The sequence below is a fragment of the Calliopsis andreniformis genome, chromosome 4 (assembly GCF_051401765.1).
Source record: "Calliopsis andreniformis isolate RMS-2024a chromosome 4, iyCalAndr_principal, whole genome shotgun sequence".
Taxonomy (NCBI): Eukaryota; Metazoa; Arthropoda; class Insecta; order Hymenoptera; family Andrenidae; genus Calliopsis; species Calliopsis andreniformis.
The window spans coordinates 11,940,396-11,967,973 of record NC_135065.1 but is presented as its reverse complement, the minus strand read 5'-3'; the positions used below and the strand labels follow the sequence as shown (position 1 = coordinate 11,967,973).

Genomic DNA, 27,578 nt, shown 5'->3' with positions numbered 1-27,578 from the left:
GTAACTCTACATATCTCCACACTCCTACATACTATTCCACCCAACTCCACACTAGTCCAGCCTATTTCACACCATACCAAACAACTACACACCAATCCACACCAATCCACACCAATCCGCACTACTCTACACAACTCCACACAACTCCACACCACTCCACAAAACTCCACAGCACTCCACACAACTACACACAACTCCACACAACTCTACACTACTCCACACCATTCCACAAAATTCCACACAATTCCATAGAACTCCAGACTATTTTACATTACTCCCCAATACTCCACAATACGCAATATCATCCCAAAATTTTTAAAATGTTCTTCGAGAAAAAGGGAATTGACAAGTGGTGACATCTAGCGGCAAAACTTGGAACTAAAATAAGGAATTTTATTTTTAGTTTGGCCCTGAGCCGCTAGATGGCGCCACTTGACAATTCCGAAAATGGGAACTGACAAGTGGCGCCGTCTAGCGGACAAAGTTGGAACGAAAATAAGAAATGATACTTTTAGTTCGGCCCTGAGCCGCTAGATGGCGCCACTTGTCAATTCCGAAAATGCTCCCCACGAAAATGGGAACTGACAGGTGGCGCCATCTAGCGGACAAAGTTAGAACTAAAATAAGAAATGATATTTTTAGTTCGGCCCTGAGCCGCTAGATGGCGCCACTTGACAATTCCGAAAATGGGAACTGACAAGTGGCGCCATCTAGTGGACAAAGTTAGAACTAAAATAAGAAATGATATTTTTAGTTCGGCCCTGAGCCGCTAGATGGCGCCACTTGTCAATTCCGAAAAATTTCCAGAAATGCTCCTCTCCAAAATGGGAATTGACAAGTGGCGCCATCTAGCGCCGAACTAAAAATATAATTTCTTATTTTAGTTCAAACTTCCACCGCTAGATGGCGCTACTTGTCAATTCCGAAAATGCTCCCCACGAAAATGGGAACTGACAGGTGGCGCCATCTAGCGGACAAAGTTGGAACTAAAATAAGAAATTTTATTTTTATTTCGGGTTGTTCACCGCTAGATGGCGCCACTTGTCAGTTCCCATTTTCGTGGGGAGCATTTTCGGAATTGACAAGGGGCGCCATCTAGCGGCTCGGGGCCGAACTAAAAATAATATTTCTTATTTTAGTTCCAAGTTTTGCCGCTAGATGGCGCCACCTGTGAATTCCCAAGTTCGTGGGGAGCATTTTCGGAATTGACAGGTGGTGCCATCTAGCGGCAAAACTTGGAACTAAAATAAGAAATTTTATTTTTAGTTCGGCCCTGACTCGCTAGATGGCGCCACCTGTCAATTCCCATTTTTGTGGGGAGCATTTTCGGAATTTACAAGTGGCACCATCTAGCGGCTCAGGGCCGAACTAAAAATAAAATTTCTTATTTTAGTTCCAAATTTTGCCGCTAGATGGCGCCACTTGTCAATTCCCATGTTCGCGAGGAGCATTTTTCAATTTTTTGAATCGTATGGAGTAGTACGCTGTCAATGTGGATTAGTGTGGAGGTAGTGTTAGAGATACTGGTTAAGATAGCGTTGGGAGTAGATTTGGATATAGTGTTAGAAGTACTGTAGGGAATAATGTTTGTTATAGTGTAGGGAGTAGTGTTCAAGATAGTGTTGGGAGTAGTGTTGAAGATAATTAGGGAATAGTGTTGAACATAGTGTTGGAATTGTGTTGGGAGTAGTGTTCGAGATAGTGTTGGGAGTAGTGTTGGAGATAGTGTAGGGTGTAGGGTGTAGTGCAAGGAATACTGTTGGAGGTTGTGTTGGAATAGTGTTGGGAATAGAGTTGGATGTAGTACGTAGTAGTGTTGGGATGTATTTAGAGTAATGCTAAATAGTCTTTAACGGTGTTGATAGATGTTGAATAGGGGGTTGTGTTCATGTTCAAACGACTAGGACTCTCAAAAAAAATAAATTGTAAATATAGGGGGCACAATAAAATCAGTGTGAAATTATGTTGAGTGTTACCTCTACAGTATGCCTTCTCTGTGGTCGTACCATCGGGTAGGAAAACGTAGAATGCAATTGAATATTGAAAAAGCGTTTTGAAACTATAAAAGTAATATTATTTCGTGTTTCGTAGTGAATTAAGAAAAATAAAGTATGGGTGAACGTTATAATATTCACAGTCAGTTAGAACACTTACAGTCTAAGTATATTGGTACAGGTCACGCTGATACAACAAAGTTTGAATGGCTTGTGAATCAGCATCGTGATTCTTGTAGTTCCTACATGGGTCATTACGATTTATTAAATTTCTTTGCGATTGCCGAAAACGAAGCAAAGGCGCGTGTTCGATTTAATCTTATGGAGAAGATGTTACAGCCCTGTGGTCCGCCTCCAGAGAAGCCAGAGGATTAAAATATTTTTCCGTACATAACATACACATACTTTCAATAAAAGTGATTAAAAATATTATAACTTTACTTGATGTGTATGGTTCTAAATACTGTGTAGATAAACCTGTTTTGATACTGATTTAATACCCTGTGTAACTGAGTGTGAAAGTAAACTTGTAGTGAAATCCTATCATAACCTTTATGCGAATTTAATCACGTGTTTATCGTACATTCAGTTGTGCAATCTTGTAAGTGCTTTGTAAACTGTAGAAATATATTTCAAAATGCCAATTCCATGTTCAACGAAGTGCGGAAAAGATGCTACTCTCAAAGTAAGTTATTAATTGCTGCTATAACTTTACAAGCTACTATGATTAAGTTATAATACTAATAGAAAAATGTTGTATTTAATTACAGAGACCTAAAACTGGACATGCATTGTGCAAAGAATGCTTTTTTACAGCCTTTGAATCTGAAATTCATAATACTATTGTAAAGGGCAATTTATTTAAACCTGGTGAGAAAGTTGCTATTGGAGCATCAGGTGGAAAAGATTCCACAGTTCTTGCATATGTTTTGAAAACATTAAATGAGAGATATAATTATGGGATCGATTTATTTCTTTTGTCCATTGATGAAGGGATTACTGGTATTATGGCAATTATATTACAATGTTCTATATCTTGAAAAGGAAGTTCACCAACAGTATATATTATTACAGGATATAGAGATGATAGTTTGAAAACAGTTCAACAGAACAAGAATGATTATGGGCTGCCCTTGAAAATATTATCCTATAAAGAATTATATGGGTGGACTATGGATGAAATTGTAGCAGAAGTATGAAAATTTGTGATAACTTTGTACTCAAATTATTTATGTTATATGCTTAATTTTATTTTATTTTTAGATAGGCAAAAAGAATAATTGCACATTCTGTGGTGTTTTTCGAAGACAAGCACTGGACAGAGGTGCTGCTCTCTTGGGTGTAGATTGTATTGCAACAGGCCACAATGCTGATGATATAGCAGAAACAGTTCTTATGAATATTTTAAGAGGGGATATTGCAAGATTACAAAGGTGTACTGCAGTCGTTACTGTAAGATTCAGTTTTATAAGAAGGAAAGAGAGAAAAGTTGTATATGTTTATTACAAACAAATTTTTTGTTTCTATTGTAGGCAGGAACAGATTGCATAAGACGTTGTAAACCTCTTAAGTATGCATACGAAAAAGAGATAGTCATGTATGCATATTTCAAACGTCTAGTATATTTTTCAACAGAATGTATATTTGCACCAAATGCGTATAGAGGACACGCAAGGACGTTTCTTAAAGATTTAGAAAAGGTTAGACCTTCATCTATATTAGACATAATTCATTCTGGAGAAACATTACAAGTGAAAGACACTGTGAAAATGCCCGAGAGGAGAACCTGCTCTCGTTGTGGGTTCGTTTCAAGTCAAGAAATATGCAAAGCGTGTATCATGTTAGAAGGTTTGAATAGGGGACTACCGAAACTTGGCATCGGAAAAAGCAACAAAGTTAGACAGATACTAAATTCAATGACAACTAATTCAGAAGAAGACGATAAGAAGAAAATTCAAAATAAAGAATTCTGATATTTCCATGTAATTTGTAAGGTGTTGACTTGTAATTAAAATATATCTTATATTCTGCAATTGTCAATTTGATATTATTTATAAGAAATAGATTAAACTGTTTCCGATGTTTTATTTCTCAAAAATATACGTATATGAGATATCCGATTTCAGTTTTTTTTGTTAACTTTTTATCATCCCGTAGTTATTTACAATTTAATTTATAAAAACATTCCGCTTCGTAGGCTAACAAAAAAACTATTTTGAAATGTATTTTAGGTGCAAACTTAAATAATATATGCAGCAGCTTTTTGTGTAATTGGTGCTCTACAAACGGGGCAGTAATCGGTAATATCGTCAGCACAATCTTCGCATAAGCAGACGTGCCCACACGGAAGTAAAATGAGCTCTCGAGGATTTGTGCGACAAACAACGCAGAGTTGATCTTCCCTAAGATCCGTATCCCTTACTCTTTGCCGTCTTTCCTTCCGAGAGGCAGCAAGAGACTGTCTCAATTCCTCTGCTAGTCTTTGTTCCGTTCTATCCTTCCAAAAACGTCGAAAAACTATTCCACCAATTAACAATCCAATTGCACCGAACATAAAGCACAGTAATCTAAAAAGTACAATAATAGTATGTTAATAAAAATTGTTACATTTTTATATCGATGGTAGTTCTGTTTTTGACGCACCTGTACGTTTTCTTACGTTCGTCTAATTTTCGGAGTAAAGAACTAATCGACATACTTGTTAAATAAAATGGAGTACCATTTAGTGGAGGTTGCAATGTAAGCATGTTTGATTTTGATTTTGCTAATTCACCTATACCTGTCATGACTGCATCTTCACGAAGTAGTTCTTCTGTGGATTGTAAACCACGTTGGCGTACACCTAAAATTTAACAATGAATTTGCAATTTACTCAAACACAAATATATTGCCTGTGTTTAATACCTGTAAAGAAACCCCATAAATGATCTACAAATGTTGGCACACTTGGCTCAAAGGTGTTAGATACTACATCCAGGTCCAAAATATCTGCTGATAATGGTTCTAATACTTCTACAACATGAGAGTTATGTTGTAAAACAAATGGTACAGTATTATATACTTTATGAACAGTACGCTCTTGGTCTGACCTATACTCAAAGAATAAAATAATAAGTTGAAATGTTCAAAATATGTACTTTCTCAAATGCAATAAAAGGTTTAACCATACCAGAAGCCAGCAGTAGTTCTAGCTACAACATGTTCCTTAATTTTAAGTTTTTGTATAACACCAGTAATTTTTTTATTATTGATACTATTCAATGGTTTCCCTAGAGGCTTTACTATACCCCTAATGGCTATGTAGCCTATCCTATTGTCAGGAGTCTTATCAAGTAGGTCTCCCAATTGAGGACCAACTTCGTGAAACTCTGCACCCTACAGAGAAACTGAACGTTTTCAGGTATTTTTAAACATCACACAGATTATTACAAATAATTATATATTGTATATATAATATTGTTTGTAATTATTACAAAGAATTACATAACTGTATAATACAAGTAAATTATGATCAAGGCAACAAACACAACACTCATTCATGCTTCATTAAGTATATTCAATAACAAATATTTTCTTTACCTTAACTGCTGTGATTGCATTTTTGCAATGAAAGTATTGTTTCAAACAGATACCAAAAATGACACTGTCAATTCCAAGGGCTATAATCTCGCCTAAATAATCCATGACAAGGTTATACTTTTATCAAACGGAGTTAAATTATCATCCATTTTTAATATTTCTATTGACGCGCATACAGTCAGTTCGATCCCATTTTATTAAAATAGTTTGGTCCTTAAAACATGTGATTTTTAGTGGAAGTTAAAACAAAAAAACTACACTTGCAACCGGCTGCAACGTAATAAGAGATAGAGATAACAGATCTCACGTTGCCAGAACTGTTTCAAAACTTAAATTTGTTCTGCTAAGTTGGTAACACTGCTTGCGCGGCTAAACAATCTTCCGGTATTTGAAATTTAAATCTTTTATGACAAAGTGTTTAAGAAATAATGTTCCTCCAAAAATAACTCATAGTTTACTGTGAAAAGAAATTTTATTGTTAACTTAGGGACATTCGAACACGTATAAATGGTACGTATAAAAGTATAAAAAATAAATAGCGACAGCGTTGCGATTTTGCAAGTCTTAGTGAGAGCGAATGTATCGTAGCGTCTTCCCATCGTCTTCGGGAATGCAATTACGAATACAATGATAATATAATAACTAGCGGTGATAGTGATAAGAATAATAATAATAAAAATCATAATAATAATTAGAATAATAACAATAATAATAATTGACGTTGTACTTAATCTTAAAATTAATTTTTCTAACACTCGCCATACTGAATTTTATTTCTCACACACGCATGCGCGTTCATTCGAATGTTAATGACTTGTTAAAATTAAATATGATGGAGATCAATACGATAACGCCATAAAATAAACTAGATTTTGTGAGCGTTTCACTTTTACAATTTATAATACTCTAATTCGTGTTCCCGAGTATTTTCTACGGATATGTTCTGTTTCTGAGGTGACCTAATATTTAACTAAAAATATTAGACGCTCCAATTTTACATTCCTTCTCTGCCTCACCACTCTATTTTAGTTGGTAGAGGGAGTAACGACCTACAATTTTTTTTATTACACATACACTAATTTCTCTACCGATTCTAGAGCGTATAAAAATATTTCGAAGAGCCACGAAATAATATCTGATTCTCAGTTGAAGTCTCTTGTGCGTTCGTTAAAGTTTCTTAAGAGAGTAATCTGGCGCAGCTTGAAAGATAACGACAAGAGAATATATGGCAGTTTCTGTTTGCGTTTCGATTCCATGACTGAACTAAGAGCAAGCTGAAAGTATGTAGCGATCGAACTCCAAAATGATTCGGTGACAAGGCAGTGATTAGATAGTTTGTTCGAAACGAAATCCACGTTTCCTATACTACGATTCTAATCCTCGACGACAACGTAGAAAATCAAGTGCTCTCGCTTCATGTCTGTACAACAGATTCGCATTACAGGCTCACAGTCGTTTAATTGGTCGACTATTTCAGCTCGTTCCACGAGCAACATCACAGGGAACACCACTCAACATCAATCGTTCAAAGTACAATGAGATTTGATTGTCGTTCCCATTACCCTTTTCTTTATTTCAATACGTACAAACTTCCCCACTTTCTTCATCCTCAAACTCCCTTTACGTTTAACTCCTCCATCCACAAGTATCCCATTACAGCAGGTACCTAGCTTCGTCTCACCATCAAGAATCTTCATCATTCTCTCGTCAATCCATTCTCCAGGTATCGAACCCGAAGTATATCTTCAATGTCTCATGTGCTCGTCTTCCTAGATCCACGTCTCTACCAACATGAACCAACAGACGGTTGTCAAAAAATTAGCCTTGCTCAAACCAGCTGAATCCCCAGTCGAGGGGAGTGCAAGGGTTGCTCAGAAAGGACGCGATTCTATCGGCCTCTTCCGATTCGACACGGTCGGTGTCGCTCGATATCGATTCACTCTAGTCCCCGTCTCGAGGACTTCTTGGAGGAGTCCCTAGGCTGGCACCTGCACCATGGGTCTGTGAATTGGCACCGAGATCACGTAGATGTCCAGCTTCTCCCCAGACGTCTTATCAACGATTTCCCCATAGTTGACAGAGTCGTATGGCGGAGGGGCGAACAGGTGATAAGGCGGGGGTGGCGTCTCCGTGACTACTTGTCCGCCGTTCATCACCTCTGCTCTCTGGGCGTAGGGAACTGTTAATGGTCTTCCTCCTCGACGGCAACACCACTCAGAGCAGCTGACTATCAAGAAGAAGGCCACCAGACCTCCAAACGAGCCTATGTACCAGACTATCGACCATGGGTCCAAGGGATTTTGCCCGTTCCCATCCACTGAAACAAAAAGAAACCCGCCTATGAAGGAAAGAACAGAGGTTAATAGAAGCTCATGGGATATCTGAAAATAAATTCCACACTCGAATTATACTGGAATTAGCGAGGGGCAGGAGGAGCACTTGGGACCAGACATTGATCCTCAGAGATTCCATAGAATAAAGAGAAGGCTTCCAAGCTTTGACTGTGGAAGCTTCTACGCAACAATCTACGACTAAAAACTCGTCAACTCCAGTACAATTCATACAGAACTGATTTAGCTCAATTACAAGCTATTCCTACGCGAAGCCTCATGCAAATTGTGCTCTCCGATACGTGTGATCGAAGAATGAGTGTCGGTTAATGAGCTCAACGAGAGTTAACTGCTGCCAGTAAGAGAATAAGTAATGATCACTGAAGAAATCAGTGTGATGTAGAAGAGATACCAAGAAACCAAGGAATAAGTCTCTTCTTTAGCATGACGATGTCGTAGGCAATTTAAAAAACACATTAAGTCGCTCATGAAGTGATGATTTCCAACACGTTATTTACAGCACGTTTACAGATATCTCGTGCACGATCCCTCCGACGAGGAAGACATGAATATCGCTTGGAAAGTTTCCTTGAGCATCGTCGTCGAGTCGGGACGGTTCGCTGGTTGCGTGACATTAACGATTCTGATAGAGGAATGATCGCGATTGCAGCTAATACGTGACATAATATTTCGCTCCTCAAGGCACAGATGCGAAGGATTACGACGCCCGCTGATTATATTTATTTATTAATGCTCCAATGGGCTCGACAGGACGACGAATAATGTAGGAAGCTCGGGCTGGATTATGCATACAAGTGAAGTGGCCAGAGGTTACCATCGCTATTGCATAACGCTTGAAATAATCGAGGAATCGAGTTACCGTTTCATTCGAATGCTCTTAGGTGGGTTAAGAGTTCAGTCAGGGTTACTGCGTGCAGGAAACTATCTAGCGTGACAATTTATAGTGCAAATAGAGATGGAACTGAAGATTGAACGAGGCAACTTGTTTGCGAACTTCCATTTTATTTCGCGAAGCCTAAACATTCTGAAACTTAATCTATTTTCAGAATGCTTACCAGTTGTGACATCTTTCCCTTTGCTATGCAGACTTTCTTCTTTCTCGTTCGACTCTGATTCAAGCTCGAACACGTAGACTGTCTGCTCCTCGTTAGCACGATCATCGATGATGGCATCGGCTGGGTGTTGGTGGTTGTTATTAGCTTTATGAATCACCTCGTTGCTCTCCAATGGTCGCTGAGCACTGGTGACATCGTAACTCGATGCTCCGTGAACTGCAATAAGACAGACACATACGTATGACTAACACATATGCGTGTAAGATGATAGAGATCAATAATTAGAAAATTAGAAGCTAACGTTTGATGTCTTAATTGCTTGACTGGTTCTTTGAAGCTACTGTTGACGAAGGAAATAAAAACGATGTTAAATGCTGGATACTACTTTATATTATCAATTAATCGTTTATACGTATTATTGAGGAGCTACTGTTGGAGGTTCCCACTCACGAGTTACTGTGATAAGGTCAATCAAGTAGGTGGATCTCCAGTTATTTCGAGCGATCCTTGAACTTCGATTTTTAGAACAACACAAAAAGAAATCGACATCCTTGACGTTTTGTCAAATATTTATCGAGGAGAGTATGCGATACTTTTAATCTCTTCTTCATGAAATTTTATAAGAAAAAAATCTTTACTGTTTCGTGAGCCTCGTTCCTTGTTCGCCTATCATTTCACAACTACTTCATAAAACAATTACATCTAGATGTGAAAGAAGAAAATTACACAATATCACGAGGTCATTTTGGAGCGTTATACTCCAGATAAAACTTCTCGAACTTGAACGATAGAAGCGACGAATTACTGATTAGTCACTATCGGAACTCTAAAAGATTCACGTGCTGTTTATCGTCACCAAGGAGTAATATATCTATCGCCGAAATATATGTTTCGTTGACAACTATTTTGTCCTAATTTGCCGACAAGTGCGTCTCTTTTATCTTGTCATCTGCAAATACTTGAGCACGACTTGAGACACTTATCGAAATGCGATGGATGTTCCGCGTTGACTAACACACAACTTCTTATAGACACTACCATCCTTCTTAAAAGGTGACTCTTCCTTCTTTGGTCCCCTGAACGACTGCAACCATTTGCCTTCTTCTCACTCAATCTTTGATTTATGCAAGTATTCTAAAAATGAATAATACGACTACTTACTTAGGATATACTATGACATTTAAAAAGTGAATGCTTCTGCGATAAATTTTACGATTCATTACATACTGTTAGATTAATATGAGAAAACTGAGTATAATTGAATAATCTTTAATAAGAGATAGTTCTCAACTTCTCTAGGAGGAAAAACGAAGCAATTCCGTCTTCATCTCAATTGCACGTTTTTGTTGCGTCCCGCATAATTACCGTCAGGCCAGTAACACCGATAACGCTTATCACGAGACATTTCCAGTGTGCGCGTGAATACGTGCCCCACATGAATTTGAAATATTGTAGACGCGATCAATGTCTTTGGATGCGTATACGGAATTCCCGATACATTTTCTGCCGATATTGAAACTCAGCTTCATTTGTCTGAAGTATTTTTCTCTCTGATAAGCTAAATAAACGATAAAGAAAAATTGCACAACAAAGAAGACATTGGGAGCAAAAGAAGATAATAAACCTTAGTCTACAATAAGAGTTAAATAGTCTCCTAACGAGGGGAAAATATGAAATTTCGAAGAAATAAATACAGGAAAGGCGGGCTGTATCGACCCATAATTAATTCACATATCCAAAGAAGCGCAAATTACTAAGCGCGAAGTAGAGCCTCATTTCAATCTCATTAAATCTATTTATTCTAATTTTTTATTGACCTGATTTTCCCCATCGCACAATCCAATTTAGCAAAAATTAGTCACGCTCATCTGACCACTACCACGTGCAATTGAAACGGAAAAACAATTTCCTAAACAGGAATCGCAGCAGAGAGCGGGTTAATTCAGGAACGAAAAAAGCGACTAAGAGAACGGAAGTTGGTCTTTAATTCTCCTTGGAGAAATCAGGCAGGACACTAGAAGTCCTCTGTAATTTCTTGTCCAACTTGTCTCTGGTAATAGCGCGTTTCACGAAGGTCACTCCCGATTAAGACACCATCTCCTCGTCCTCGAGCATGCGTGAAATCATCATTAATCGTTTCGCGTTAAATAAGTTTCTCGATAGCGATTCCTCGTAAATGTGGACGTTTGTTCGGTCACGTACGCCTTCTCCTCTCTCTCCGCAGAGAATTCAGGGCAAGAATAACCCGAATATGGAAAATTCTCCGACCTTTCCCCAGCAAACTGTGTATCGACATTGGCACAATGAAAGTTATATAAGCCCCGCGTTTGTTCGTCACGAAAAATCGAATGGACATCTATTTTTATTGACCCCAGCAAGCTGGTCTGCTGTCATGCACAGGTCGCTAAGATGTGGCACATTCTCTCACTTCTACGTGAAGAAACAATGACAACTAATGCTGTATAATTTATAAGTATATTTGATCCTTGAGCGAGTGTCTTCTGCGAATAATTATGGTAAAGTGATTAGTACGATAATGGAATAGAATTAATAAACACAGTTTAACTATTCGAGACTTTTGTCGATTCTCACCCCCTGCTCGACCTCCCCACCTTCATGTCCCCATCTTCTTCCCCTCCGAATATATTTCTGAATCACTCGATATATACACATAATCGTCTCCCCAAGCATCCCTTCGAACGTTTAACAATTCCATTTTAGAGCATCGCTGACAATACGCCCTCAAGGATGTGAATGAAAAGAACGTAAGAAGTGTTCCGCGTGGAGGCTCGCGTTTAATGGTGCCTCAATTTGCGTCTCTCGACGTTCGCAAGGATCGTTCTCCTCGGTCGCATCGAGGAGAGAATAACGAGCAATTTGCGTCGCGGGGGAGAGGAGGCTAATGCTCGAGAGCCTCGATGTGTATGGCCTGACGACGAAATTTCGTCTAGAGCGGCGGTCGAGAAATTTTCCATGCAAACTTCATTATTCTTGCGCGGCACAATGCGAGGAACCGCGGAGGAGGAGAAAACCAAGATGTCTCCTCTGCATTATTCACGTTACCGCCATAACAATGCCACTTTCCTATCGCTCTCCTCTCCGCCAAAGAGAGACAGAGGAAGACGACCCACTTCGTGATCTGTTTGTTTCGCAGCGGTTAAGAAATAAGCGTGGCCATGTTCTATCTCGTTGATAAACTTTTACCAAGTTCGCAACTTCCCTGAAACGCGCTTCAAGTCTTCTAGGTATGGCGGGAAATGGATAGCCTCGGCTAGAACCTCTTGTTCCATTAAAGTTAGCTGGCTAATGTTAATGTTCCATATCGTTTCTAAGATAATCGAGATATTCTTGAGAATTCTATCTGGTGCTCTTAGTAACTTAATTTATAATCAGTCGAAAGTTTAGTATCACTTGCTAATTTTCAGTATTCTAATTCGATGCAAATCATATTCGTCGTAACGGTTGTTCGAAAAATCACGTGTCTCTCATGAGCCTGAATACCAACCTCTCCCCAATTAGGCATTACGCAAAATGTTTCAGCAAGATTCATTATGTAAACGTCCGTGATGGAAGCAAACACAGAGAGGCAGCATCTTCTTCAGCTGCTTCACCCTAATCGCTACAGAAGCTTGAGTGATGACAAGCCCACAGTTTATAGAATAGAACCCTTTTCTTTCGAGAGTGTCAAACGCTTTCGACTCGATTTTCCAGAGTTATCCATGACGCAGATAACACTGACAATGAGTGATCTACGTTCGACGAAAGTTGCGCAATCGGCGATTACGTTGACTGATCCCATCTAGTTGACTCCGTCGCGAAACTGTTTTCCATTGTACCTAATTACTCCCTGTGTACTGTTACTCTTTACTACGCTTGATAAGATTTAATTCATCGGGCGAGGGAAGATGTGGCGAACAATCGCCACGTGCAGACCCCGCGCCGCCAATTGCTTGTTATTCGAGTCCTAGCTCCTTCTGACACTCCTTTTGCGTTTTTCAACCCATTCTTCACGACTGGAGGAAATGCACAACACACGGGACAATAAAAACATGAGGCAATTTTGCGAAAAGAACAGACCACTATGTTTGACAGCCTCTCTTGTCGAAGGTACTCTTTCGACGCGAACAGAAACTCGTTTTTCTGAACCCAGGACGGATTTTAAAAGCTAATATTTGAGGCTGGCAACTCTCGAGATTGGAAAATAAACTTCTACTCTCCCACTTTAAGTGTGATTCTTGTGCTATCTCGAGAATCTCAATATTTTGCAAAAAATCTTACATTTTGGAATATTCTTTGTACTCTGACTTCTTGTATTCCCCAGGAGATCGATAAAGAATCTCCAAAGCAAAAAATTGAGATCCCCTCGCGGTCGAATAGTCGCATCCAACCACTAATTAATGAGCAATGAAATCACTTAACGATGCAGCCTCGAGGCATCCTCGAATCGATACGATTCTGGTGTCCCGCTTCCAAGAAATCTCGTAATTTTCAAGGGAATTCGGCCGATTCAGCCTACATCAAATTGAGCTCGATAAAGTGTTTAAATCGTTACGAGGCAAAATGTCGAGACGAAATCGTGAAACGATAGTGGTGTGCCGCGGTTTGAGATATTATCAAGCACTTGGTTTATCGGTCTCAATTGAAAATAATATGTTTTCGACGTGATAAATGCATGAACGGCGGGTATCGAAATCTTCGATCGAACTCCTCTTTCTTTTTCTCGCTGAAATTATTATTCTCGAAAATTTGCTATCTCGATTTCGGCGTTTCTTGCGTAAACAGAGGCGATTCTGCAACAAAACATTCGGCAGGCAGCCAATGCCGCTGGGTACAGCTGCTGTTCAGCGTTAGAATCGATTAAATGTTTCGGCTGAACCGCAGATGATAGTGGCCAGTAAGTAAACAAGCGTATAATTAAGACAATCACGTACGATGATGCCCACACGTTGCATCGGATAAAAAAAGCACAGTCACGTATTGAACGTTACGTAATTACGTTCGCGAGCGATGATGCGCTCTGTAGAGGCAACTTCTGAGGAATAGAATGGCACCCTTGTACCCTTCCAAGAAACAGAAATAAATCAGTTGGGGTATTTATAAACTATGTGGAAAAATAGTCGATTATTCAGCACTCTCAGGGATACATTTCTCAAACAACTGCTTGACTTTCGAATTGAAAGTAAAGAAGCATCTATCGACTTTAGACTCTATTATAAGGTGGACGATATTTCTGAATTTGGTTTGCAATCTACTTTAATATTCACTTCACTAATGCCAAGTACAAACAATTTCCCTGAGAAACGAGCAAGAGCTCACGTCTATATCCCACGAAGTCCTGATCACGACTATAAATGAGGAGAATTTCAGCGTGTACCTGAACCAAAGAACGCAAGGTCAATGCAACATTATAAATATCGTGGGTCGTTAACAGATACGATGAAATCGCGTGATATTCGAGAGGCGTCCTCCGAGCCGTGGAAAAGGATGCACAATTATCTCGAATCTTTGTTCGAGACGAAGACCTTCGAACAGGCTCTTTTGTTTTGAGGCCGAGTTCAGGCCTGAGAAGAACTTGGCCGACGTCCAACTTTCACGATCGCCGTGTATTATTATCGGAAGTATTGTTACCTGGCTTTAAGTGCACGGCCATTGTTCGTGGGTGGACGTGGCGGGCGGAGACAAGGAGGCTACGAAAGCTAGACTTTCGTCCCGGATGCTGGGTCGAAGGGACTTTCAGCTTCCGTTTCAAAGTCGATCGTGTCACAAGATTTCGATGGGATCGGACACACACCTGTACAGTCGGCTCATTTCACTCTGGTGCAATTGCAATTGCACGTGAAAATGCCTCTGTATGCATTCCCTCGTATCTCAAGACTTCAAAATGAAATTCTCCTCTTTCCTTCATTCTCCTGATTCCTTTACCAACTTAACAGTGCCTAGAATCATATTGCTCGGACAGCACATTAAGACCGCTAGTCTGGAGTTAAACGACCCCATTCTCCAACGCTTTTTTTAACGGGTCAACGTTCCACGAGTCATTTAGATGTTCAAGTACAAGAAGAAACGGTTGTTCGCACAGTCAACTTTGTATTCACGCGGCAATTTTTGTGCAAAGGGGATCGAGACAGCCACGAGCGTATAACGGTTTCCTAGACTTCTCGCGTCTCTCTATATAGTAATACACCGCGAATGTATACGTTAATATGTTTCTGCATCTACCAAGGAAAGTCTATGAGCTCGGTCGGCGAACCGGTTGAGTAGAAATTTAGCAAACGAATTAGGATAATGTAGCTCTGTCTGCGAACTGGGGCACCGATTAATTCTCGTGATTTAAAAGTAATTAACGGGAGAGGTAATTCGTATGGATCACTTTTATGTTACTGCCTCTAGCGATACACTAATAGCTAAACTGATTTTTCAATCAATTGCAAATTGAATTTAAAAGGAAGCTTATGTATATTAAACATGCCAGACTAGCTCGTAGAAATTTTCAGACTGCTTTCACTTCGTTTCAGATCGGCAAGTCCGAAAGAACCCACTGTTGTTCCCTCCTGTGTAGGTGGCAGAAAAATGAGAACAGAGGGGTCGAGATGTAAACCTAGAAACGCAAACAGAACCGAACAACAGCGAATCGAACGATGATTTGTGCGATTGAGGGCGTTCATTAACGTCGTTGTTAGCCGAAAATAGAGGCTCCCCAGCATTCGAGAAATCGTTGCTCATTATCGCGATCAAATGTCTCCAAAGTGGCTCATTAAATCTGCATTCCTGCTTACAGTGTACTCTATAGCAGTTCAAATTCAAATCTCTAGGAACGCGGCTTAAGTCCAAAGCAGTTCACAATTATTCCAGCAACTCGGTTACACAGATTTCACAGTAATGACGCGAATACTGCGTCAATGGAGAATGCATCTTTCGTTTACGCAGCTGTTACTGATTCACCAGTGACCAGTGAGACCAGTATCCGTTTCTGGTTTACGTTTCATTTTATCACCTGACTCCGAATGGTGATTTCAGCGAGGAACAATGGAGAACGTAAGCATGTTGTAGAAAACCTTACGAGGACTATACACAGTCGAATGACCAGTGTCGAGTTATCGAAAACAGACCAAGAGCGATTAGAAGCTGATTACAGACTACGATTAAAAGGAACTGAAGAGACCAGTGAATAACAAAACATTAATATAGAAGTTATTCGAGCTTAACTCGTACAGATTACTTTGGATAGGCTTCTACAGGGGTCCATGGCACGAAAAAGGCTAAGAAGCTGTGCAAAGGCCTCTCAATATTCCCTGGGTGCCGGCAGCTCGATATTTATTGTTTCTGTTCCCGATAACTATATGCATATCGAACTGGGGGCAGAGTCGGTCGCGCCTTAGGCATGCACATGCAAGCAGCAGTTTTCTGCAGCAACAGCAGTTCGCCACAATATCCAATCGAGGCCTACTGGCTTGAAAAGGGCCACTGGCAGCCTGCCAATAGGGCTGACAGAAAGCGACAGGCTCGTTAACGGATAACCAGCGACAATTAAGGTAAACGAATCGATCGGGGAAGAGGCCAGGCCAGGGTATTTAACTTCGCCACGAGCTGAGCCGCTGCGCGCGTGTAATTAACGCGCGAAATCAAATTCATCCGCGCTCCTCCTGCGATCCCTCTCTCTCCATTTTTTTTCAGGAGCAGCCGAGTGTGTACCGTGATCCGGAAAATAAAAAAACGTTAAATGTCTGATAACGCGACAGTCACAAATTTCGCGGCGAATCGACGACAGGGAGACGAATTTTCGAGTAACGAAATTCGATGCAGTTTCTGTGAAATCGTTCGCTAGGTCACGCAAGCGTGGCTGATTCGAATCGATGCACGATACTGCGTCGTGGAGGATGCAAAATGTCAGTCTTGAAAAAAGTGGACCTAATACACGGTCGCCAGGGTCCAGATATTCAAGACTCCGTGTGCTAATGAGTCTAGAGGAGACACTAAATTAGAAATTCAGATTCGATGAGCTTCGACCTCTGTCTGCTTTGATACCTAGTCCACGTTTACTACCTGATTTTCGTTGGTCGTAGAAAAACAAATTATGATCGATGATCGGTAGATATAGTCCCGATCGAAAGGAGGCTCCAAAGGTTTTTGAAAACTCGAGCCGCACGTGAGAGTTCATCGATCAAAGGTGCAACGAAAGTTTGCTCGAGAACGCTTGAGTAATAATAATCTATCGACCATCGACGATGAGCAAGCACTTGTACAACCGTGTAACGGCACTTATAGCGATCGCAATCGATCGATGTAACTGAATTATTTCGACTAGCCCATGAGTGTCCATTGGATGAATCACCTAAGTATTTTCCTCGGTCGTATTTTAGCAACGATGGCCCCCATCGACGAGTGCTGATAACGATCGGGGATTTTGTTTGATCGAGAAACCGCGATCTATTGAAATCATTACGCAATCACGTTGGGATGTGGTCGAAAGTTTCTGATAGATCGACAAGATCGAGGCTCGTTTTAACGGGACGCTCCCCTTACCTGACAGGTAGTACCGTTCCTTTGTGAATCTTAAACGAATGACAGGATCCTGGGCTGACGTCAGATCGCACAAAATTCGAGACCACGATGATTTTTATTTTCGGAGATGAAGAAATTAATAATCTCTAGAAAATGAATTGGATTATACACTAAGCTCCCAATTTTGTTTCTTATATTGTTACCTCGTCTTTGATCAAGCCGAAACGAGTGATAAACACAGTAATATTTTACCACTTTTTATCTTACACACAATCTCTCAACTCCAGTACAGTTGGATCACCGGGTAGACTAATTAACTTTCAATCAATAAAGAACTAAGTACAAAGAGAAGGAAGCTCTCGAAACACGCTGCCCGATAAAATCGATCGCGCTTGGGATTTATTATTGGCGCGGGGAAGAAAAAAAATCTAATCGCTCGTTACAAAGATTTTTTAATCCTTCTACGAGATAAAACGCAGCGATATCCGTGCGACCGATAGGGAATTTTTATCGTTCGGCTAATTAAATCCTAGCAGAAAATTTAACGATCTGCTTGTACCCCGCGAGCGGAACTTCGTGAGAATTTGATCGAGAATCTCTCGTAATTCCCCCCGTGGCAACAGTCCGAGCCAAATTCCCACCGAGAACAGTTCACGCTGGCAAGAAGTGCAATTTCAGAATGAACATGTTGTCGTATGGCCGCCTCGCGCTGCTATTTTTATCGAGACTTTCATGAAAGAGAACTCGAAGAGTCGAAGGCGATGAAACTGAACGTGTCCTCTTTTTTGGGCCACTCGAAGCCATTTGGTTGATGGTTTCGAGTCGCTGGAGTCTCGGGGTGCCGCTTTTTCGGAGGGAAAGAGGCTCCAGGAAAGTGGGCCATACGTGGAGACGGAAAGGGTATTGGGGACTCGGTAGGCAGTGTTTTCACTTCATCGTGAGCTGAATCGAGGAGTGGTGTTAATATCAATCTAGAAGGAACATACAAGATATCATGTAATAAGAATACAGTGATATATCCTACATAATTTTTTATAGAAGAGAGCACCGTGTACATTCGCGAAAGCAAGTCAACAGAAAGTATAAACCCGACTGAACAGAAACTATGTTTTCCATTCACTGTCAGACAGTAACTCCCTAAAATGATACAGTAATGCCAACACAAAATCTAGAATTAAAGTTGCTGGTATAAGCCTTACATAACTGATACCTAAAAACAAGGAATGATTTAGCGAATAATCCAGAAGCTTCAATCGGCTTTTCGATACAAATGCTAGCCTCTCGATAAAGATAATGCAGAACCGATACTTTCTCTGCTTGCCTCTCCAGTTTTCGTAACTAGAACGACCCAATTGGGATATTCGAACAGCGAACTCCCAACCGTTCACTGTTTACGCTCGCCCATGTTACGGGGCCCGCGAGAAAGTCGAAGGAATCATGCCAGAAGCTTCGATTGCGACGAGTTTCGCGCGAGGAGTGGAAACACGCGTGAACGCTGACAATTACGAGCCGAAGGATTCGGAAGACTAGCCGCGGCGCCACGCGAAAACCCGCACTGGCGCCGTTGATCTATGGATCTTGATTCACCGTCGCGATAGACGCTGGTCGTAAGCCTCGAGAAAGTCGAACACTAGAACAATGATTACTCCAATTATGTGCACGCGTCGAACCTTGACATCACTTTGTAAATTAAGAAAAATAAAGGACACAGAATAAAAAATTGAAACCCAAGTTCTTCTAATCTCTAGATAGAACCCACTAACAAAACACTAGGCCTAGATCAAAGACTCACGTTTCAAACTTTCGAATTCCCTCATGCGTCAGTTAAAGTATTACCAAGTAAATAATTCGTTAAATCCAGTCATTAAAAAAACTAGACTATCTGACACGAAAGTCAAAGAAGAAACTTAAGGTAAACAGAAATGTCACACAGTAGCTATCACCTGCCTTCCCAATTTCAACGTTCAAGCTTCTAATTAATCATATTAACAACATGTTCCATGCCGCAATGAAATCTCAAACTTCTCACAACCGATCTGAAAACTCTGCTAGACTTTTTCGACCTAGAATAATACTCTGAATAAAATTTCACTTTGAAACCGAACCACGGCGGCACAGATCACGTGAAATCATAAAATCTGTCGCACAGTACCTGGCAGAGGGAGGCTGACGAACGCCTCGTTCGTGGCGACGAGCAGCGAGACCAGGACGAACAGGGACCACGCGAGGACGATCATCCTGGATCGAAGTGATCACTGAGAAGCACCGATACCGACTCGATCAGCTTGCCAAACTCCGTGCCGCCCACTACGGCCACGGTTTCGCGCACCTGACACGGTATACACGCGCGTACAGTATATCCGTGATAGTTCCCTCGTAGGTGGCTAGGTAGGCCAGCAGGGTCGCGATGCTGCACGCTGTCTACGTGTGCCTTCGCCTATATGTGTGGAGCACGTGTGCCGTCCGAGCTCTTAATTCGGCGTCGCTCCCTCTCGAACACGTTTCCTCTGGGTGAGCCAGACCGACGGCGGCGTTAGACTCGGCTTCGCCGACTTCTCCGACCAGTTAGCCAGCAGTGAACTACTCGTGTTCCTGCCTTGGCCATCGTAATATACATAAAGTCGCCAGATAAGCCGCGGCTCGGCAACCCCACCATCGAGCTTCCTCCCGTCGCGGGACGTACTCGCGCGCCCGCTCGCTCGCTCGCCAACCGAGCAGAGGTTGAAATCCTCTTCGACGAGGGACAGCTGTGCGCCAGATCGCCGCGTGCACGTGCTTTCTCCCTTCGGGAAATACCACTAGGCATATTGACGACCGCCCCTGGGTTGTATACCTCGGCGACATGTCACCAGGGACAATCGTCTTTGTCCGAGACGACGTTTGCTCGATCCTCGAAGGTCTCGGTTCAGTGGCCCGAGGTTTATGGGGGTAATTTTGTATTGTGGCTTTTTCTGAGGAGCCTGAGGGTGCGTGGGTTGTTCGAGTTGGTTTTAACGATTGGGGATTTCAGGTTTCCGTGGGAATTTAAATTGGAGTATAAATTGGAGCATCCATGAGAGCTGCTTCTCTTGGGAAGATTGTTTATGGATGCTGGTTTGAGTTTGGAAGCGATCAATTTTTTATCGTCTGAGAATTGTCTGGATGTGAAGGCGTCGTTAGTGAGCTGTGAGGTCTAGGAACAAGAACAATGTATATTTTATGTATAGAGTAATAAAGACGTATTTTTTTGGTATTCTTTTTGTGAAAAATTTAGTGCAAAAGTCTGAGATTGATTTCGTCAGTTTATAATAAGTTACTTCCGCGTGTATTTATGAATTCATAGATACCGATAGGACATTTTTTTACATTTTATCAGTACCTCTGTTTGCTATCTCGTTTAATACTAACATTTAATTAGTTTGTATCCAATCTGTGTGATAGCTTCAGAATTGATACGTGTAAGGGGGGAGTATTTAGATTGATTCAGAGGTCTATAAATAAAATAAGATATCTCTTGATTGGAAAAAGTTTTTTATAGAATTTCAGAGGCTTAATATTGTCTTCTTCAAATTGCTTAGGAATAATCTTACTCTTGATCATATTATTTTTTACTAATTATGATAATCTTAATGATATTTCCCTCAAAACACTCATTGTAATGATAAAACAAATGGGAAAATATGTTTACACTTCATGCAACCGATGAGATATTTTTAAAACTTCTACGATAGTGACGACCATCCTGCATAATTCAAAAACTCAATCAATCAGGAACAGAAACATCCTGTTTTCCATTTTCTATTCTCGACCAATGGTCACCACTCGACAAAAGTTCATAGTCGAGGAACGAGTTTAACGCTACCTTTTGCATAAATCTTAGCAGTGGAGTTAGCAAGAGCAAACATCTTCGCTGACGATATTTTGCATTGTGTTCTGCAACACCTTTTACAGAAAAGTCATTCGACGCAAAATGTAATTGACTAACAATAAGTCACCTGACGCGGCAAGTAATTGAGTACTATGAAGCACTGATTACACACCTCTCGACGAGCCTCTGCGAAGAAACAGGCTTCTCGGAAACATCAAATTATTCGCGCAAATAACGCTGATTGGTCGAGGAAAATCGTTGACTCAGCATATGAGCAGAAAGCAAAAAGGAAAAACAAACGAAAACGTTTCCGAAACGTCACATACACGAGTTCGATGACGAAACAAAATTTCGTCGATGGAAACAGCACGTATTGTTAACCAGGGAGGGGGCCGATCGTTAAGCTTCTATCGCAAACAGTTCCATTATCTGGCAATTATAGACCAACAGAATTGCAGGGCAATAAATCTAATTCCGAACGGATCTGGAATGTACGCATCGCTCGATCCTTCCCTGTGATATGTTAATGGGAAACGCAAGTTAACACGTCTTTGAAAACGCTACACATAAATTACTTCTTAAATTCCTGAGGACCCACCTTCCAAATATGATTCAATCTCTCGTGATATTTTTATCTGCACTTGTCGGGCTCTTAAACCGCTTCGATCCGCGATTTAAAGGGGTTACTGGGACATTAAGGGAAGCTGGGGCTTATTAAACACCCGCGGCACCACCTAAAGAGACATATCTGAGGCATTCAGAGATGTTAAATCACCCCTGCGCGCGAACCTGCAGCGAAAACGACCAGGGTGTTTAATGTTTCTCAGATAAGACTGGAGCAGACGAGGAAAATAGTGTCTCCAGAGTACGTATAACACTGGACGTGTGCACGAAATACAGAGCAGCGTGCGATACACCAAGGATTACACAACCGAATAATCCAATGGAACCTCGTGGAGTCCATGTGACCTTTAACAGAAATATCTACATCAGAAAAAAGCTTCCCTATCTTGTAATCACCTATGATCGTTCATTTTGCCTATCGAAGCGCTTCCAGCGGAAACATCACACGGTTCAACATATTCCAGAGCAACATCGATAAATTGCATTTGGATAGCTCATCAGTTAGTTAACGATCTACCCAATAATTCTAGATGGACTGGGCTGGGTCAGTCGATTTGGTCCGCTCCAAAATCGATCTTCAAACTTGGAAATTTAATGACGTCCCCTTACGACTGACACCAGCCTGTTGAACAACTGTTACGAGATCGAAAAGCAAATGGAGGAGTTATTGGAGGAATTCGCGATCGTTAATTCACTGCCAAAGATCATTGCCAAACTGGCCATCGTGCCAAGTCCACCGACTCTTCATCAGTGACTGGGAACAGGTTTACCTTTCTTCCGACCTGCGAACATTTCCGAAACAACTGAAATCTGAATGTCACCGCGCGTCGACTGCTACGAACGAGTCGTATTACCATAATCTCAGAGCCTTGTCTGAGTCATACCCCACTAATTACACTTGAAATATTTTCGCCAGGTCAGTCGTCATCCTAGAGCCTGATCCTTAATTACAGAATTAACTTTATTAAGAAATTACGCGGTCTCGTAGCTAGCCCTCTATCGATCGGCTGAACAATTAACTCAGAGTCGAAATATGGAATATTCTGGGTGTTTATCGTGTCACGCGATCGAAGGAATTATTTATATCAGCTGCTCTTAATCCCACTCAGAGATTCAGATAGGGAAAGTCTCTCGTGGTATAGGTTTCGAGAACTTTACGGTAATCTAAGTCATTGGCGAATAGAAGATCGAAGGAATATGATAATTTTGAATGTACTGGCTGATTCGATTCGCCAGCCACGCGACCCCACACACCGCCTGATCTGGATGGGCTCTTCAGCCCGAATGACGAGCCCTTTTCATAATTCTTCCTCCCTCCAGACGTTACTCGGCTGTCACACGTTGAGGCTAACTTATGTGATACTTGACACACTGCTACTGGCGATAACGAGCCACCTGGAACGAGACTAACGAGCATCTCACATTTCGTATGATGTATCCCGCCGTTACCAACGCGTTGCGCGGCGATACGTTCGCAGAATGAATCACCGAGGCTTTGTTGGTATTGTCCGTACCATCGCGCGTCAGGGAACCTTTTTTCCGCTAATCGGGAGTCATCGTCGTCTCCCTAATTATGACGCCCCCGTTCGGCTGGCAATTAGTTGACCGATACCGACGCAATATTTCGCTGTTACGTTTCAAGAATGTTGCGTCACGAATCTTGGACAAGTGTGTCGCGACAGGGACGCAAGTCATGCAAGCTGACGTTAAAGCATACAGCAGTTACTTTCGAATCTTCGCGAATTTGAGAGCCTGGCAATAGCTAGAAGCTATTGACTTCTGCTGGAGATTAAGTACCTACTGGAACTTGTTATTTGAATTTCCATTTCAAAGCTATGACACCAGGTGCATGGGAAGAGGAGGGTTCTAGGAAAGTCTGAGAATCAGTATGGGATTTATTAAAATAATTATATATACATCTGTACTCAGAATGAATAAATGTTGGAGTATTGAAACCATCAATAGACTGTCAATTTATTTTCCCACAGCCTCCTTCTTCCTAAATGTTGTTCATATTAGGTATGGACCACGACACGAGGTTGCAATAAATTCGAGACTGCCTACCATGTCACGTCAACATAAAAACACTTACGAGGCGTTGTTACATCAGCGCTTAAAAGTACCAGTTGCTCAATTGTTTTCCACGTTCCTGCGTCGAGGAAGACGACCAGACTGTATCCGTTGCATTAATTTGCAAACGGGTTCCAGGCGCGTTGCATGAAATTTAACGTCGTTACACGCATTCACTATCATCTATCAGCGGCACTTTATATTTTTCAAAACAACGCCGCGGTTAAATATAGCTCTCTCTTAAAATGCAGACTTTTGCCGTGCGAAGTTTCTCAATGCTGCTTCATTAATTCGCCAGTACACGTCTATCAACGCGACTGCATCTCGAAGATGTTTTCGAAATGCATTAAAGGACTCTTTGTTCCTCTTGTTTTCGCGGAGACCTCGAACATCCTACTTCATAACCGATCCAGTAATTGACTACTTTTTGCTTGGCCTCTTAGACGTCGTTCTCCCGAGGAGTAACTTTTCTTCGAGCACGATGCGCTTATCGTGACGCGACGCAGGGAAATAATTGGAAATAAAGAGAGAAGGCCTATAGGGAGGCAGGGATCTGATGATTCGCGGGGAGATATGCAATCAGCTCGCGGGATAGCCCGCTAAATGTTTACAGTGCTTTTAAAGACGCGCCTTGTAAGCAAATATGCAGCGAAGGTCGGCTTGTAACTGCCGCGCGAGTCTATTTTCAACGCAGCGACGCATCGGCGCGTGCCACGAAAGCAAATAATAAAATTAAGGGAACACAATGGTCCGCCTGGAGCCGTTTACCTGAAAGTCTCGCGCGGAAATCGAAATACGAGCTGTGAAAAGTCCCTCTGGGTCTGCGGCCACTCGCCTTCCCTCGGTATTTGAAATTCTATTATCTTGGACGAATTAAAATTACGATCTCGTCGTTAAACTCATGGAACTGGAAAGTCGACGGCTTAAATTACTGCAAAATCGATACGTGGAGAAAGGACTGAAGAGGAAGGTAGACGATCTTCCGTAACCTGTTTCCAGAGAGCAGACTGTTAACGTGGCTGCTAGCTTATCCGACGGCTGCATAATTTATTGTTAATGATCGGACATGGGGATGCTTTGCACGCCGTATGGCAAACAACTGATTTAGACGACGTACGTGAGCATTATGCGGGATGAACATAGCGTCGAAATTAGCATGATAAAACGTAGCGAAATGCTAGATTGAAATGCTCGGAACAAATATGAGCTGATGTGGGAGATAGATCACCGTTAGATAGTTCCCTGGATCTCATTAGTATTCGATGAGAATTGTATTACGATCCAAGACACTTATTTTAGATAAAAAAAAAAATAAAACGTCTAGTAAAGTATTTCTATTTGAAAAGAATGATTGTTCCCTCCAAGCTGCGCAGTAGTGACTACGCAGATGCACAGTAATTGCGTAGTTACTGATTTTTTATGGGGTTAAATACACGTCCGTTCTTGGATATCATGAAGTTTAACAACGTTTTTATCATTTTCCATAATTACTATGAATGACCAGAACGTGAACACATTCAAAATACACTATCAGATTAATCATAAAAGGGTATTATGTATCCTAAAAATAACAGAGCACCGAAAATATATCGTGCAATCCATCAAACTGACATCTGTACCCACACGTTCGTTCAATTTATCGTTTTAATGGTATAAAAATCTCGATATTATTACCCACTTAACGTCTTCAGATATAGATTTTATGTACCTAAAATCGTGTACGTAAAAGATCGCGAAATTGACATCACTTTCTTATTTACGATAATTTTTGTCGAACATTTGTACAGAACACGACTTGCGATGATAATATCGCCTTTATTTTATCAAAACACATTCAATGATAGTCCATAATCCGAGGTGGTTAAAAAAAGAAAGAAACAAATACTGTCTACTTGGTTTGTCCCAGCTCATTATGTATTTTTGGAATAATTATCCCCGAACGAATTAGCGAAGATTAAATTATGATCGATGGAATAATCAACATAGATATTTGCAAGTGCGGTAATATTTAATCGTGTAATGCCATATGCCCCTTATTTCATGTCACATGTTGCAACACGTGTAATTAACCTACAATTGCACAATATTTTGAATATTGCATCGTCAGTTTTGATTCATCAGTCCCTAGAATCGGAAAGATAAAGTTGCAATTGTCTACCACTATCGAGGGACTCAATGAATTCATATGTTATCAGGAATTCCCAGCACTTCACGGTGATCGACAGTTCTTTGCAACGAAAAAGTGCGTCTCTCTTGTATATATGTACCAGTACGAGCCGTCTCTTGTTTGCCTATTATTAAACACATCAGATAACAAGTGTACTTTAATAAACAGGAACCGATTAATCGGAAAAGTCAGAGGTATGATTGCAATCGCTAATATCAATAACTGACGTTGGGCTTAAAACGTGATACAACGATCACGTAGCTGGTGCACAAGATTGTCATCTATATTTTCTTTTCTTTTCGTTACTATAAAATCGCAGAGTACGTGTAAACTTGAATGCCTTTACAATTAAAGAGACATGATCGAAGACACTGAATTATGTTTGAAAATGATTCGAGTACTCAATTACATTTAAATCACTTCAAAATCGAAATTTGAACCCACTTGAAAAAAACCAGAGACAAGGGCAATGATTCTTCGAAGTCTATTTTAATCGACAGAGGTTATATCGCATTATGCAACATTAATCGATGTTGTTGACATAACCTCGAAAGATGTTTTATCTGAATCTATTATTATTCCGTTGTTGTGGCTAAAAAGATTAAATATTTTTATCCCTCTCATTCACCTTTTATACTTTTCAATTAATTCAGCTCCTATTAAACATGCTTTCATGAGCTCACACCTCATAATTGCTTCATTACACGCGAGGGGGCACGGCACAATGAACGATTGCGCTGTGTACACGACCTCTATATTTGCCTGCTAATATCTGCCGATGATCTCGGGCTCCGAGAGATAAATATGTGTCGCGGGACGTATACATATATATACTGAGGTCATCTGTCGTATATATATTACTACAAACGTTTCTTCTATTTTTAACCCCCATCCAATGAGTCTACTGATAAGCCGCTCCCACGGCAGTGGACAGTCGATAACGACTCACGGTTAATGCTTTTCTCTATACAGCGAACATGAAATGTTCGCGAATACTGCTTTCGTTTTAATGATCAGTGGTGACGTACGAATAGAACTCTCATAGATATTAAAAGTGTACGCGTGAGTATCAATATGATTCGTAACAGATACGTTTCTCGTATCGTACGACAAGGGGTCTTCACGCCAAGAGTTTTATAAATTTTTCGAGAGTTTCGAAGAATCCTAACGAGGAAAGTGAAGTGATGCTAGAATCCTCAATTCCTCACACGATTCGTAGAATTTTAAACCACATTCCAATTCTAAAATTTAATAATTAACAAAATCTGAGTAATGTCGACGTAAGAAATTATGTAGATCCCGGACTTTCCTTTAAATTTTTCTTTCTATTAAAAAAGGTTTGAATATTCAGAGTGTGACAAAATATATTAGGTTATTCCCGAAGAAAAA

General features: G+C 40.8%; 4 protein-coding genes across 5 annotated transcripts; 2 read left to right on the top strand and 2 right to left on the bottom strand.

Annotated features, from left to right (window-relative positions):
• Positions 1-2,012: 2,012 nt before the first annotated feature.
• On the top strand, positions 2,013-2,377 carry Sf3b5 (splicing factor 3B subunit 5). The gene has a single exon (XM_076376132.1). It carries the CDS (start codon positions 2,112-2,114, stop codon positions 2,367-2,369), a length of 258 nt encoding a protein of 85 aa, XP_076232247.1. The 5' UTR covers positions 2,013-2,111; the 3' UTR covers positions 2,370-2,377.
• A 161-nt stretch (positions 2,378-2,538) lies between these two features.
• On the top strand, positions 2,539-4,027 carry Ctu1 (Cytosolic thiouridylase subunit 1). Its single transcript, XM_076376128.1, has 5 exons — positions 2,539-2,679; positions 2,765-2,996; positions 3,069-3,187; positions 3,258-3,446; positions 3,527-4,027. Exons 1-5 carry the CDS (start codon positions 2,632-2,634, stop codon positions 3,965-3,967), a joined length of 1,029 nt encoding a protein of 342 aa, XP_076232243.1. The 5' UTR covers positions 2,539-2,631; the 3' UTR covers positions 3,968-4,027.
• Positions 4,028-4,059: 32 nt separating this feature from the next.
• On the bottom strand, positions 4,060-5,828 carry Mul1 (mitochondrial E3 ubiquitin protein ligase 1). The gene is made up of 5 exons (XM_076376129.1): positions 5,574-5,828; positions 5,164-5,369; positions 4,899-5,083; positions 4,638-4,836; positions 4,060-4,561 (listed from the first exon to the last, which is right to left on the bottom strand). The coding sequence occupies exons 1-5, from the start codon at positions 5,676-5,678 to the stop codon at positions 4,234-4,236; spliced, it is 1,023 nt and encodes a 340-aa protein (XP_076232244.1). The 5' UTR covers positions 5,679-5,828; the 3' UTR covers positions 4,060-4,233.
• A 198-nt stretch (positions 5,829-6,026) lies between these two features.
• On the bottom strand, positions 6,027-20,026 carry LOC143177872 (uncharacterized). 2 transcript variants are annotated; one of them, XM_076376130.1, is made up of 3 exons: positions 19,634-20,026; positions 8,980-9,195; positions 6,027-7,911 (listed from the first exon to the last, which is right to left on the bottom strand). In XM_076376130.1, the coding sequence occupies exons 1-3, from the start codon at positions 19,716-19,718 to the stop codon at positions 7,550-7,552; spliced, it is 663 nt and encodes a 220-aa protein (XP_076232245.1). In that variant the 5' UTR covers positions 19,719-20,026; the 3' UTR covers positions 6,027-7,549. The 2 variants fall into 2 exon arrangements, with proteins under 2 accessions (XP_076232245.1, XP_076232246.1); XM_076376131.1 differs by having other exon boundaries at positions 6,027-7,890.
• Between the last annotated feature and the right edge of the window lie 7,552 nt (positions 20,027-27,578).

Excerpts from the sequence above, each read along its gene's own strand:
- Sf3b5 (XM_076376132.1), top strand. The coding sequence starts at position 2,112 with ATGGGTGAACGTTATAATATTCACAGTCAGTTAGAACACTTACAGTCT.
- Ctu1 (XM_076376128.1), top strand. The coding sequence starts at position 2,632 with ATGCCAATTCCATGTTCAACGAAGTGCGGAAAAGATGCTACTCTCAAA. Across the intron at positions 2,997-3,068 it reads CATTGATGAAGGGATTACTG|GATATAGAGATGATAGTTTG; the intron begins GTATTATGGCAA and ends ATATTATTACAG. Across the intron at positions 3,188-3,257 it reads TGGATGAAATTGTAGCAGAA|ATAGGCAAAAAGAATAATTG; the intron begins GTATGAAAATTT and ends TTTTATTTTTAG.
- Mul1 (XM_076376129.1), bottom strand. The coding sequence starts at position 5,678 with ATGGATTATTTAGGCGAGATTATAGCCCTTGGAATTGACAGTGTCATT. Across the intron at positions 5,084-5,163 it reads AGAACTACTGCTGGCTTCTG|GTCAGACCAAGAGCGTACTG; the intron begins GTATGGTTAAAC and ends CTTTGAGTATAG. Across the intron at positions 4,837-4,898 it reads TTTATGGGGTTTCTTTACAG|GTGTACGCCAACGTGGTTTA; the intron begins GTATTAAACACA and ends GTTAAATTTTAG.
- LOC143177872 (XM_076376130.1), bottom strand. The coding sequence starts at position 19,718 with ATGATCGTCCTCGCGTGGTCCCTGTTCGTCCTGGTCTCGCTGCTCGTC. Across the intron at positions 9,196-19,633 it reads CGTCAGCCTCCCTCTGCCAG|TTCACGGAGCATCGAGTTAC; the intron begins GTACTGTGCGAC and ends GTCTTATTGCAG. Across the intron at positions 7,912-8,979 it reads AGGGAAAGATGTCACAACTG|GCGGGTTTCTTTTTGTTTCA; the intron begins GTAAGCATTCTG and ends TTTCCTTCATAG.